The sequence below is a fragment of the Aquarana catesbeiana genome, linkage group LG03 (assembly GCF_042186555.1).
Source record: "Aquarana catesbeiana isolate 2022-GZ linkage group LG03, ASM4218655v1, whole genome shotgun sequence".
In the NCBI taxonomy this organism is placed as follows: Eukaryota; Metazoa; Chordata; class Amphibia; order Anura; family Ranidae; genus Aquarana; species Aquarana catesbeiana.
The window spans coordinates 106,353,800-106,368,948 of NC_133326.1; the positions used below are offsets into that span (position 1 = coordinate 106,353,800).

The 15,149-nt window shown below is 36.6% G+C and overlaps 1 protein-coding gene across 1 annotated transcript in view; it reads right to left on the bottom strand.

Annotated features, from left to right (window-relative positions):
- Window positions 1-1,767: 1,767 nt before the first annotated feature.
- DUOXA2 (dual oxidase maturation factor 2) overlaps window positions 1,768-15,149 on the bottom strand; it is a 28,829-nt gene continuing 15,447 nt past the window's right edge. Inside the window, exons 5-7 of the mRNA XM_073618902.1 lie at window positions 13,793-14,006; window positions 5,662-5,876; window positions 1,768-3,385 (exon numbers count right to left, since the gene is read on the bottom strand). Coding sequence (XP_073475003.1) covers window positions 3,237-3,385; window positions 5,662-5,876; window positions 13,793-14,006 — 578 coding nt within the window. The 3' untranslated portion in view covers window positions 1,768-3,236. The remainder of the gene's footprint in view (window positions 3,386-5,661; window positions 5,877-13,792; window positions 14,007-15,149) is intronic.

Consider the following 15,149-nt stretch of genomic DNA (forward strand, 5'->3'; position numbering starts at 1 on the left):
TGTGTCTGATTACCAAATTATATATTTCATGTAAGGGCCACATCTGATACCCGTCATAACCAAATGTATGTTGTCCTGTGTTTGACCCAGCTTGATCTCTGTTATCCTGAGCCCGGTCTGCCTTGTAACCACGCTCAGCTCTACACTGCTTGATATCCTGTTGCCGAAATTAGCCTGTATCCTGACCATTCTCTGCCTGTCATCTATATCTACATCTGATCATTTGTTACCAAACCCGGCTTGTCTGACTACTTATTCAGTGTCTCCTCAGCTCTGCACCTACCAGCCTGCTTCCTGTTTCCTGCTATACCAGCTGAACTGACAAGATCAAAGATGAACCAGGCACCCATACACCGCAACACCGGTGGCCCTTGAGCCGGGGTTGTACAAGAAAGCCTTTCCACTGCACGTCAGGCTCATCTGGCAGGTACGTAACAAGAATACAGTTCTTCTGTTGTGTGGGGGGGTGCCTTTCTTCCAATCAGCTCTCACACACTGTAACTGCAGCCTCTCCACCCCCTCCTCTGTGCTCCTCACAGATACAGAAGGATTTACATTTTTTTGCACTTTTGAAGGGGTGTAGGGTTTAGAGGGCTGCAGATAAACAAGTACAACTTGTAGGAGGACGTGTTTAATCTATGTGTATCACCTGAGGCTGTTCACTTTACTTGGTATATGACAGTCACTTTAAATAGTCTGTTATACTGCTAGGTGGTAAATAAAGACATGAGATTATTTAACAAGTCTTGTATATTGAATTATTTAACAGCATATATGTTTACTAGCTTTGGCAAACAGGAGGTACAAAAGGCTCCTAGAAATGTAGAGTCAACATAAAATAAGCACAGTAGTAGAGAACATATAAGAAAGGGAACTTTGGGAGGACGGGGCAGTGGGGAGTGAGAGCTGCCATTCAATTCAAGCCTGGCCATGTCCCTGTTTGTGATACTATTTTTTCAACTAGAAGGGATGTAAACTGTCCATCTTAACAGGATAAGAAGGACATATCATCCTGCTCATCTTCTGTTCTGACTGCTCCCTCAGATCCTGTTATGAAATATAATATGAAATGTCTAAAGAAAATTACTCCGTGAGACTATAAAAAGGCCACTTAATTAGGAACATACAGTAGATCTTAAATAACTTTAACTCTAAAGCCCCGTACACACAATCGGATTTTCCGATAGGAAATGTTCGATGTCAGGCTGTTGGTGGAAAATCCGACCGTGTGTATGCTCCATTGGACAATTGTTGTCGGACTTTCCGTCAACAAATTTTGGCTTGCATGTCTTCAAATTTTCCGACAACAAATGTGTGTTGTCGGATTTTCTGAGCGTGTGTACACAAGTAGACAAAAGTCCAAAGTACAAACACGCATGCTCGGAAGCAAGAAGAAGCCAGAAGCGGTCGGTCTTGTAAACTAGCGTTTGTAATGGAGAATTAACATTCGTGACGTGGCAAATTATGAAATCTCCAAATGCAGCGCACATTCTCTTCTTCTTTAATGGGATAATACTGAAGCTGCTTTGCTGGTGATACTGATGGAGTTATTGCAAACAGATTTTTTTTCTAGTGAAATCAAGAATTATTAATATTATGATTTTTTTTTTTTTTATTTGGGCAAGTTACCAAAACACCATTATCCTGTAGTTTTTAAGATCAAAGATACAACTATGTTGGTGTCCCTTGTCAATTTTACATTGTATTTTTTAAAATTTAACTGCCTACTCCCAAACTGTCATTTGAAGTAAAACACATAGCCAAGTATTATTCTACACAATTTTTTTATTGTGCATTAAAAAAATAAAACAAATAAAATTAGAGATGCTATCTGCCAACTTAACCAAAAAGTGCATTCTATGCATCCAAAAATATAGAAAATATACCAAATCAAGTCATTATTCAACCAAAAAAACAATGTCAAAGCAATAACTCCAAGGGCAAAAATAAATAACACGTTATCTCCTCCAATTCCGCAACATGTCTGGTTGACGAACGGCCATTCAGAAAGGAACTGAAGAGCATGAAATGAAAAACGCAAACTGAAAAGCGTTAATGAAAAGCACGAAAAGAAAAGCGCGAATCAACACTCACCAAACTTCTACTAACACGAAATTAGCAGAAGGAGCCCAAAGGGTGGCACTAAAGAGCTGAAAAACCAAGTAGTCCGTCTAGTACGTCACTACGTTCGTAATTGTTGGCCAACAATTGTGTGACCGTGTGTATGCAAGACAAGTTTAAGACAACGCCCTTCGGACAAAATTCCACGGTTTTGTTGTCAGAAAGTCAGATCCTGTGTATGAGGCATAAGATCCTTGAGACCATTAAAAAAACGACTTCTAAGAAGTAGTTATCAACATAAAAAAACCTACTCAGGTGCTGCTGTACCTCCTTGTTAGATCCTTTCTGAGAATGTGACACAGGCATCCATATTTAAATTGGATCCCTTTAGCAATTCATAGAGTAGATTAGTTCACCCACTAGCCATTAACACATATGCGGCATACGTCCACTCACTGTGTACCAGTTTTATTAAAACATTAGAACAAAATACAAATCAAATACAGCTATATAAATAAATCAGTTAATATAACTAATAAACTGTGATGTTGTGCTATACCACCTAAATATGTCTATTCTACTTCCTAGTCTGGCTATAGCAGGCCATATTGTATTACCACAATATAGGGAAAGACTATTTGGCAGAAAACACAAGTTAAAAAATGAAACATTTGCTCCTTGGCCCAAAATTCGAATCCTCGTAGAAGTTCATAACCGATATTCTGTATAGCACATCCTTCTTTAAGGTTTAGCTCTAATATTGAAATGTCTCTTGTTATTAGTGTAAATGTACATGATCATCTGATAAGCATGTAAAATACCCATATGAGACAACTTGTTTTAAAGCAGTTTCAGGAAAAAATGGAATTGTATAGGTTTCCATAAAATCACAAGCTACGTTAGTGCTGCATTTACAATGTGTTTGCCATGTCCTTGTGATGCATTTCGGATGCATTCCTATTTATTTCTATACAAGAAAAAAAATGATTGAAATGCAGAAGAATAGGATATGCTGCGTTTTACAAAAACATATGCATGATGCATGCTGATTAAAACCATAATTTCAAATGTAACTGCTCCCTAAGCTTCAGTTCAAAATCCAAATGGCGCTTCTTCTCAAATGTTGCTTAAGGGTGATGTTAAAGCAAATCCTAAATGTCCATGTACAAATGTCATTATATATTATCAAATCCTATATTAGTGTAATAAAGTTGTCCTGGTTCATCTTCATCTTCTTCAATAGTGTTGAAAAATGACTTTAGTTTTTCTGGAACACACCGGTTCAGTATAATGACTGTTATTCCTATTAGAAAGCAAAGAAGACCTGAAATGACAAAGAAAAGAGCTTCATGAATTAGAGATGTGACAAAAAAAAGAAAGGAAAAAAATAATTGGTACTATTATGTGATTTGTGTTTTTATTTATATAAGATACTTATGGATAAATACATTAACAAAAAGAAAACGAACAGTCTTCTCTGTATTTTTTTTATAATCAAGAGTGCCTACAGGAAACTTTTTGAAATACCGAAGAATACTTAGAGGAAACATTTTAAAGTATACAATAGCGCCTATAGGAAGCTTATGGATTGATACCACAAAAGTTTATCACAATTAAATGTTTATGGTATCCATACCAATAAATATTACATTCAATCTCAATAAATGATACAGTTTTTGAAATATGCTGGATCTCTCATTTACATATACCGACTGAGCACCTTGACCTACAGAATGCCTACTCCAAAAAAAGTTCCTTTACAACTGCAATAAGCCATTTGACCGTCGTTAAGGGGTAAATGATTGTAAATGTGCACCTGGTACCTGTAAAACAGGATATGTTGCGACATTCCAATTTTATATGTTTTTATTTTACACTGTTGCTATTTTAGTAAATATAAAAAAAGTATTTCCTTATTGGTATCAGACAAAATGGGGGATTTTGTGGGAAGTTATATGTTATACTACATGTATTACTTCCATTATGTTTACTCTTTTGGATTTTTAGGAATAGTGAATTGTTGATCCTACAGCATCCATTGAATAAGTACCAGTCAGATAACTGCAATGCAGAAAGATCTTCCATGACCCTACCTACAATTTATCCCACCAAAATATATGCAGAAATGCTATTGCACGGTTTTGACTCATTTGTTTTGTATGAATTAGATATTAGGATCAGCAGTGGCTCCTAGAACAATATGAGACCTTCACCGGGACATAATAGAGTGTTTGAAATTATTTATCAGCCAAGAGACATAATGGAGCCATTAGCAGGAACCAAGTAGTATTAACATGGTGTTAGCTCCAATTTCTGCTTTTTCTGGATCAGTGAATCAAATATTTAATACAAAGGCAGTCAAGCACCTAGCATTTTCAGGAGGATGTGACCAGTAGCAGTCTACATATTTTTCTTAGGTCAGTCTTTCTTACCATCAAATTCCACAAAACTAAGATGTTTTCAATGATTGTTTTGTTGATATACTTTACAAAGCATATATCACTTTATGTGATACCATTGGCTACAGCACATGTTCCATTCTCAAGGGCCATGTCACTAAACCATTCTGGGTGAAATGAACACAGATAGATAAAAGAGGTGATAAAGCCAAAAAAAGCAAAAACATTTCTGCATTAGATTTTTTAAGGCCTTTTTTCCTTAATTTTCACTTATTGATTTTGACAGCAAGTTTAATTTTCAACTTCCTTTAACAGGCCAAGCTGTTCAGCAAAAGTGGGAAGTTAGTGGGTTCTGGCAAACCATTTAAAACTGACAGGGGTGCTTACAATGGTCACTTAATTTATGTAAAACCTTCATTGCAAAAGGAGCAAAAATGTTTTTTGTAACTGCTCAAAAAATGTTATCTGGAGAGCAAGTTAAATTTGTTAGACAAGTCCATCTAAATCTGCTCTCCCCAGACTGCTCCTTCATCCAGACTGGAGACACCATATGGCAGGAAGAGTGGCCCAATCACTAGGTGGAGGTCCCACCAAATGCATTTTTCCATATCTATAGCTGGAGCAAGTATAGTTTCAGAAAAATTATGTTATTATCTATGTGGAAATCCACAAAATGTGAACTGTTGATCTGACTTGAGGACTCCAGTCGAAACACTAAGCATACATTTACACTGGGCATGGTTGAACTGATCTGTGCTCAAATTTGGTTGTCCCCCCTCCCCACTCTGCCCCTGATCTGCACTGGGCTATAAGCAAGTGTTCCCTGGTACACTTACATAATCACATCTGCCAATCAGACCACATTTGTCCCTGCTTCTGTGCTCAGTGATCTATGGAGAGTTCTGTGCTCTGGGAATAGTTTGAGCTTACATTAAAATGAGCTGTACTGGAGCACAAGTGAACCGTTCCAGGTACCACCTCTTCCAAGTGGTCCCAGGAACAGTACACTTAACCATTCCCAGGCATGGTTCTGAGCACTCAAACTACATAAAAGGCCCAGACTAAACGTATGAGTCATGCCCAGGCACAGTTAAAACTGCCAGTGAGAGTGTACCCTTATTTAGGCTATGCATCAATATCAGCAAGGGGGTCACTGAATGTGAAAAATGTATTACAGTGTCAGTCTGTACAAGTAACTCACCTGTTGCTAAAGTTAGCCAAAAAGATCCGCCATAGTATGTTTTCAGAGACTGAGAGCCAAACTGTATATTACAAAAGGCAACATTTCTCACAGTAGAAAAAGAAAGCAGGGAGAAGATCATGAAAGCAGCAGTCACTAGTATCATATAGGCTCCATATATAAAAACCGGCATGGAGAAAAGAATGTTGCATATAATCCAAGAACAAAATGCCACCCTGTAACACAGAAATGTTTGTATCTATTAATTTCTTCATTGAGCATACATTACACATTGCAACACAAAAGAATGTATTCCTGTCTTATTTTACCTTACTATCAGGAATGTTCTTAAAAACAGAACTATAGGCAATTATAAATGACCCAATTTTAATTTAGTTATGCATTTAATAAAAATACTTAAATAAAAATCCAAATAGTACTTCTGTCTATGTGGTAGTCTCCAGTAATACCTTGCACAAAAAAATTAGACTAGAAAAAGAAGAGGCAGTACTGTACACAGGTGTGATTGAATCTCTAGAATGGCTAACTGAATTACAATTGCATTGCCAGGAGAAATATTTTACACATCACTGCACTGTGCAAAAGTTTTAGGCAGGTGTGAAGAAATGCCGTAAAGCAAGAATGCTTTCAAAAATATATATTTTAATTGTTTATATTTATCAATTTACAAAATGCAAAAAAAAAGCGAACAGAAGAAAAATCTAAATCAAATCAGTATTTGTGTGACCACCCCTTGACTTCAAACCAACACCAGTTCTTACAATTGGGCACTATGTACACTTGCACAAGGACATGGATTTTGTAGGATTAGAGTCAGGTTTATGATTGATCAATTATACAAAGCAGGTGCTAACTGAAACAGAAACAGCCATGTAGGAGGCTTAAAACTGGGCTAGGAACAGCCAAACTTTGCTACTAAGGTGAGGTTGTGGAAGACAGTTCATGTCACAGTTCTCACACCATGGCAATACTAAGCACTGCAACAAGACACAAGGTAGTTATACTGCATCAGCAAGGTCTCTCCCAGGCAAAGATTGAAGCGCGTTTGAGGTTCCTTGCAAGTTTGGAGCTGCATTTCTGAAAATGGAGTTGGAGATTTGGTCAGGATCAATGGTGTCCTCAATGCTGATAAATACAGGCAGATACTTATCCATCATGGATATAATAAAAAACAATCAGCACAAACAAAATGAACACACAATTAATGCCAGCTGAACACTTTAGGCCAATCACATCACCTCATAAACATATAAAAAATAAAATAAGTGCAGCGCAATGAGAAATTAAGTCTGTAAGCCCAAAAATTATGCAGAGGAACCACAAGTCCCAGGATAGGGAATGGAGAAAACCTTGTGCGGAATAATGCAGGTTCCTGTGAGACACCACCTCCACCAGCTGATACAAATAAGGCACTTACCAGATTCAGTGGACCTATGAACTAACACATGGTCAAACGAGCATGTATCCTCAATGGGATCATGGTAGCCAGCGCTCCAACTGGGACAGGACAGTCGCTCACCCCCAATCTCTGTCCTCCCCAGAACTGCGCAGTGATATGTCCATCATGCCATACCATCAGGGAGGCATGTGACTGGCCCCAAATGTATTCTGCAGCAGCACAATGACCCCAAACATACAGCCAATGTCAATAACAACTATCTATCGCGTAAAGAAGTACAAGGAGTCCTGGAAGTGATTGTTTGACCCCCACAGAGCCCTGATCTCAAATTGATCGAGTCTGTCTGGGATTACATGAAGAGACAAAACGATTTGAGGCAGCCTACATCCACAGAAGATCTGTAGTTAATGCTCCAAGATGCTTGTAACAACCTACCTTCAAAAACTGTGTGCAAATGTGCCTAAAAAAATTGATTTTGTTTTGAAGGTATAGGGTGGTCACACCAAATATTTATTTTGATTTCTCTCTGATAAAAAAATAGTGAGTAAACATAGGAAGAGATAACAGGACAGCTTTGAATTTATGACATGATCATCAGATATTTTTGCAATTATCAAAGAATTATAGCAATGCTCTGTACAATGGCCTATTTAACAGACCAAAAAGGGAGCAAATATGAGAGTTTTATTTGCAGAGTTTACATCAACTTTACAAATATCTAATGAATACAATGGAATATAAACTTACAGTTTGCCCTATAATTTTGTTGTAAACAAAAAAGTGCTAGTAAAGTTCAGCCTGTTTTACTCACTGACACAGAAGTAAAGCAAAGCAATAAATTGTAAATGTGCCTTGTTCACTTTTTGAGGCTTTCAGGTTTAGGAGATCATTTCTCTAATCCACTTCCCTGTCAATAAAATTTTCCACGGCCTTTTGTCTGTATATGTGATTTCTACTTTTATGTTAAACTGTGAAAATCCAATGCAAGTCAACATTTCATTGTACTTGGCACTTGTACTTTGGGCATATGACAATAAACTTTAGAATTTTTAATTTGTACTGAAATATGTCCAACATTCATGAAGGACATGACATATTTGCTGCCTCCCTTTACTGTCTACCAAAAGAAGAACCTGAAATACAAAACTTAAATACTTTATTTATAGCACTTTACTCTGTCAGCTTTTGGTGTCTGTAAAAGGGATTATACCATATATCGGTATTTAGAAATACTATAATTCTACCATGTGAGCCATGTGAGGTCAAGATATGCATAATGCCAAATTGTAAAACAAGGTATCATGCCAATAAACTGTGTTATGCCAGCCCATATTGCTTCTTTTTAAGCATTTTTTAAAATGTATATAGACAGAATAACTAGCCACTGTGAAGTTTACATTTTGTTCAAAATTGGGCAGGAGTTATTCTACTGCATATTGCTATGGAAACTGGCCTAAAGCTAGTCATACACTAATAGATTTTTGAACAAAAATTTGTACAAACATTCTCAATACATTCAATGACAAATTTCGTTTGAAAGTATTTCAAAATGTTGCTTGATTTTAACATTCAATTTTGTAATGAATGTACCGGTAATTTCTAGAAGAAAATCAACATACAGAATTAGAAATGTATTAATTTGAGGAAAAAAACTTCCATTCTGCTTATTTGAATTTTCTCATTAATATGTTTAAAAACAAATGTTGATTTGACCCCACTAACAATTTCAAAATCTAATAAAAAATCTTAAAATGAGAAATTTCAAATTAATTTCTACTAGTGTATGGCCGATGTAAGAGCTACAGACGCTGCTACCACTTTGAAGGTCCCATTCACTGAACAGACATAAATAACAACATACACTATATTACCAAATATAGTGGGATGCCTGCCTTCACATGCACATTAACTTTAATGGCATCCCAGTCTTAGTCCGTAGGGTTCATTATTGAGTTGGCCCACCCTTTGCAGTTATAACAGCTTCAACTCTTCTGGGAAAGTTGTCCACAAGGTTTAGGAGTGTGTCTATGGGCAAATTTGACCATTCTTCCCGAAGCGCATTTGTGAGGTCAGACACTAATGTGGACGAGAAGGCCTGGCTCGTAGTCTCTGCTCTAATTCATCCCAAAGGTGTTCTATCGGGTTGAGGTCAGGACTCTGTTCAGGCCAGTCAAGTTCCTCTACCCCAAACTTGCTCTTCCATGTCTTTATGGACCTTGCTTTGTGCACTGGTCCAAATCATTTGGTGGAGGGGGATTATGGTGTGGGTTTTTTTTCCAGGAGTTGGGCTTGACCCCTTAGTTCCAGTGAAGGAAACTCTTTAGGTGTCAGCATACCATGACATTTTGGACAATTTCATGCTCCCAACTTTGTGGGAACAGTTTGGGGATGGCCCCTTAATGTTCCAACATGACTGCACACCAGTGCACAAAGCAAGGTCCATAAAGACATGGATGAGCAAATTTGGGGTGGAGGAACTTGACTGGCCTGCAGAGAGCCCTGACCTCAACCTGATAGAACAGCTTTGAGATGAATTAGAGCGGAGACTGCAAGTCAGGCATGTAAAGGCAGGGATCCCAATACTTTTGGTAATATAGTGTATGTTTGTTAGTCCCATAATAGCTTTGTGGTCTTCAGAAATAGCCTTAGTTGCCTTGCCTTAGTCAAGTTCACAGGGGCGTTTAAAGACCAGCTAAATCGTTGTCCCTGGCAGTGTTTGGCATGGTCAAAACAACAGCTGAACTAGCCCTTCCATCCAGTGGTGTTTAGGGTTTACTGAACCTTATACATGCTCATGATACGTACAAGTATGCATAGATTTGATTTTTTTTTTTAAGCTGACTATTATTCCTAATCCTATGTTCAGTCCAACCTTATAATTACTTTTTTGTAGTTTTGAATAAAGTAAGCAAGAAGAAAATAAGTGCCCCATTCAAAATCTAGATTTCCTTTAACTTCAGTCCCAGTGACAATAGTGAGAGGATGAATCACTCCAGCAATACAAAGGGCAATAAAAACCTGACAAATGTTTGCACACGTAAAACAAACTCCCTATCTGCATTATTACAGCAGATCAGTTAAAAGAGAAGTCTTTTGATTCAAGTGACAGTCAGAACAGTAGTGATTTCAGAAGAAAATAGCAACTAAAGGTTTCTACTTCCTTCAGTATAGAATTACTATATATATATATATATATATATATATATATATATACATATATATATATATATATATATATATATATATATATATATATATACACATATACATATATATATATATATAAATAAAAAAAAAATATATATATATATATATATATATATATATATATATATATATATATATATATGTATATACATATATATAGATATATAATATCTAAGATAATGTATTATAAATGTAACTTTTATTCAACCAAATTCTGTAAAGGCCAATGAGTGAAGAAAATAATTTACTTTGTTACTAAATATATACAAAAATGTACTCCCCTTTTCTCATTCTCCTAAATCAAACATGGATTTTACCCCAAAATAAAAGCACAGGAATTCACTGATTACATTCCCTTCAGTCTACTACTGGGTACTTGAGCACTACGGTAATTATGACAGCTGTTCATTGAAGTCAAAAAGTGGCAAGGCTGATCTTTACCCAAAACTATAATACAAATTACAACAGTTAATTAAAGATAGAAAAAAGGAAAAATAGAGTTCCTTCACTTGGAAACTAAAAAGGTATCTTCTTTATAAACTTTCCGAAGAAAAATGACAATCGGGATTTGCTTGCTTATCAGGTAGAATCTAGTTCAGATTCTCACCTTCCTGTGCCACTGCAGCTAGATATGGCACATTTGCAAAGCTAGAATGCTATGGAAATGTGAACAGGTGCCTTCCTACTCCTAGTCGCATAAACTTTTCCCTGTACTGGTGATTACATTTTTTTGAAGCTCCCCTGTACCATACCAAAACAACAGCCAATGAACAGCTCAGAATTTGTACATGTACTGTAGCATCATATGAGCCAATTTAATACATGAATAACTTTCACACCATCCTGTGTTCAATTTTACTCAGGGGGAAATAAATGGAAACCAAATTAAATGAATAAAATGTTTCCTTTGAACCTGAGTATATATAATAAACATGTTACACTTAAAAGGTACTACTTTAGTAAATCCATCTGAAGGGTCTTTTCCCAGGAGCTTATATACTATTGTAATCTCTTGCATCTTAGAGACAAAAAGTTGAAGTTCAGGAAACTAATTTCAGATAACTCCTTTCGGGGTTTTCTCAAGTTTTAACTTCCAGGAATCTAACCAACAGCTATTGTACATTGAAAAATAGTCCTCTACCCTTTTTTGTTTTGAAAAGAGTGGGGATGGGTTAGAACATTTGTCAGGCCAACATTGTATCCATAAATTTATGATGGTGCAACCTTAAATCAATATTACTGGAAAATGACTGAATTTCCCCTTTGCTGTTTACAGAAACAAACAAGAGCTTGTTATTTGCATATAGTCACTCTAAAGCAGGTTAAAGTTCTTCCTAACACCATCATGAAAAAAACACATGCTCTGCAGCCATAAAAAGCATGCTTCTAGGAGTGCCTTCATTTAGCTTTACATATTAGCTTCCAGGACTCCATAGGTGCCTTGAAACTGCTGGTGTTTAATTATGGAAATAAAGATTAAAGATTGTACATTTGAGCAATGGCATATCTCCCAAAACAATATACAATTAATTGTGTGTAGGTCTATGAGCCTGCCCTCAGTCTGCTTACTGCTTCTTAACACGCTATATCCATTGTGATTCCTAACCTTTACAGTTACTCCAGTAATGTGTTTCTGTAGATCACCTGACCGTTTACTGCTCTGCCTTCCACCTACCTTAAATTCTGATTTACTCCTATTAGATGCTGCAAATTATCTAATTATTTGTTGAGTAAAATAACCTCTAGAATGGGGTCTGTAAACCTTTCTTTATTCCTCCATTCTTCCTGGGCCTGATACTCTATATTTTCAAAAGTATTGGGATGTCTGCCTTACAGGCACATGAACCCAGTCTTAGTCCGTAGGGTTCAATATTGAGTTGGTCCACCCTTTGCAGCTATAACAGCTTCAACTCCTCTGGGAAGGCTGTCCACAAGGTTTAGGAGTGTGTGCATGGGAATGTTTAACAATCCTTCCCGAAGCGCATTTGTGAGGTCAGGCACTGATGTTAGATGAGAAGGCCCGGCTTGCAGTCTCCGCTCTAATTCATTCCAAAGGTGTTCTATGGGGTTGAGGTCAGGACTCTGTGCAGACAAGTCAAGTTCCTCCACCCCAAACAGGCTCATCCATGTCTTTATGGACCTTGCTTTGTGCACTGGTGCGCAGTAATGTTGGAACAGGAAGGGGCCATCCCCAAACTGTTTCCACCTAGTTGGGAGCGTGAAATTGTCCAAAATGTCCATGTCTTTAAGGACCTTTCTTTGTGCACTGGTGCGCAGTCATGTTGGAATGGAAGGGGCCATCCCCAAACTGTTCCCACAAAGTTGGGAGAATGAGATTGTCCAAAATGTCTTGGTATGCTAATGCATTAAGTGTTCCCTTTACTGGAAATAAGGGGCCAAGCCCAACCCCTGGAAAACAACCCCACACCATAATCCCCCCTCCACCAAATGATTTGGACCAGTGCACAAAGCAAGGTCCACAAAGACATGGATGACCCAGTTTGGGGTGGAGGAACTTGTCCAGAAAAGTTTACATTTGCATGAAACTTCAACTGCCTAAATCTTTGGACCTACTGATCCTTTTGACATGAAATTAACCTTTTGATTAAACAAGCATTGTGTTGCAAATATTTGGCAAGCTAAATTTATTAAAGGAGGAAATCATCAATTACCTCAAACAATCACAAAAATCTATGAAATAAAATGAATTGGACTTGACAAATATCTGTGGCACTCCAATCGTTTGAACTCCTTTATGCACCAAAATCTATGTGTCATTCTTGTTTTGACTGTTGCTGTATATGTAGCATTAGTAAATGATAATAGTATAGATTGTCAGTACACCAAAATGCTAAGAGATTATATTGTAATTTGTGTTACCTGAAAAAAAAAAGAATTCAGTTGCTTTCTCTTACAATATAATCATTGTTGTTTATGAGATGTTATGCTAAAGTTGAAACTGTTTAAATATCTGTTTTATACGAGGCAGCCTTGCACCAAGAAAAAATAAAATTTCCCATATTGTAAAAGTGATATCAAAGGCAAAGGTATGCAGTCTTGGTGTCGACACCCCAACAGAAATTCTATAGCTTCTGTTTTGGGCTTCCTAGACTGTCAGGATCTTAAAGGGAAAGGGACAATATTAGAAAAAAAAATCCAGAACTGACACTTAAGATCACAGAAAAAAATGTATTTAATTAAGTTGTGTGTAAAACAATACAGCATCTTGCATTGTGCAATAACCCTGTAATATTTTATACTACTTTAATATCATATGTAAAATAGTGGCTTGTTTCACTGTGTAATAAAATGTGTGATAAATTACTATATCCCTTTTTCCAGTGTACATCTTGTTGGGGACCCCACTGTCATATTCCTCCAATAATCTATTTTCTCAGAATATGGGAACATCATAGAAAAAACACACCATCTTGCTAAAATTAAATTGCAAGCCTGTTTTACAGGGCAAGAGATAAAAAAAATGAATTGCTTGTGGATGAAAATAATGTGCCAATAGTTACTTACCACATACAGGCTGATGCAAAGTGCCCTGACACTCTGTACTGGTTATGCAATCCGCAAGGGTCATTTTTACTAAATTTCTCTGCTACATAGAGGATGGGGTTGGGGAGTCCTCTCTCCAGACCGTCATAGTAATATTTATCGTAGTCTGATCCAAACACCCAGAGAAACTGCTCATTATAATCAATGGTCTCATTTATCTGATGAACAGGATTTCCTTTGGATAGAAAACAAAATATAACAATACTGAAACATTTATTTTAGTTACATGTTTTACAATATCTTTGGGATAGTTAGGAAAGGTTTTTGCTCAGGATATATTTCATGTGATATTTATATACGTGGATTCAAAATTATTGCCTTAGAAAACTTTCAATTTAGAAAATGACAACCAATTCACTAATATTTTCCGAATGATGCTAGTTGTAGCCTACATCTGAAAAACATAATTTGTGATTAGCCTTAAATTTGTCTCTTTGAACTAAACTATTAGGCCAAGTGTCCAGATTGCAGTCTTTAAACTGGTCAAAATAGGTGCAGACCAGCTGGCTTAATGTGGCCGGGTTATGAGTTCTAACCAAATAGATTTGATTGATCAAATCAGAAGCTGTTCAACAATGGACATCACATCATGGTTCTACCTGAAGGCTATGTTTATAGGGAGCACTGCAGCAGCTAACTGATAAGTGTAGTTTTAAGTAGTAGCAGATACAGCTAGTTTCATAATTTTTAAATTGTCTTTTCTTTTTGGGTTTTTAGGCAGAAATTATTATTTGAGGTATACAAGTCTTTTGACACATATACTGTATATAACTGTATATGTAGACTGAACTCAGTGTTTTTCAGCACCAAGATTTTGGTGATAGTACATCTCAGATAATAACATGTCGCTTTCCTCACTGATAGTTCCAAAGCCTGTGAAGGTATGTATATGTATGGTTCTTTAAGATAAAATTTAGTGTTAGCAGTTAGTTTAAAGTTAAGGTTAGCATCGGGAATCAGGTTGGGACCTAGGGGGCTCAATAATAGGTTCATTTTTAGGGTTTTAGGTTATGTTCCTTTTAGAAGTTAGTTTAGAGGATAAGGTTAGGATTAGGTTAAGGTTAGCTAATAAAGCTATATTTAGCTAAAGTTAATTTGATGAAGGGTTAGGTTTTAGTATTAAATATGGTTATAGGGAGATTAGATTCATTTATTGGGAGTTCAGGGCATAGTTAAGATCAGGGGTCAAATAAATGTAGGAATTTACTTTTTTCACTTTTTTGGCAGTTGCCAAAAAGCATCAGCATCATTGCCAAAAAGCCAATATGCCACGTTGGTCATAGAAGAGGATGCATAAAAATAGCCAAAAGCCACAAAA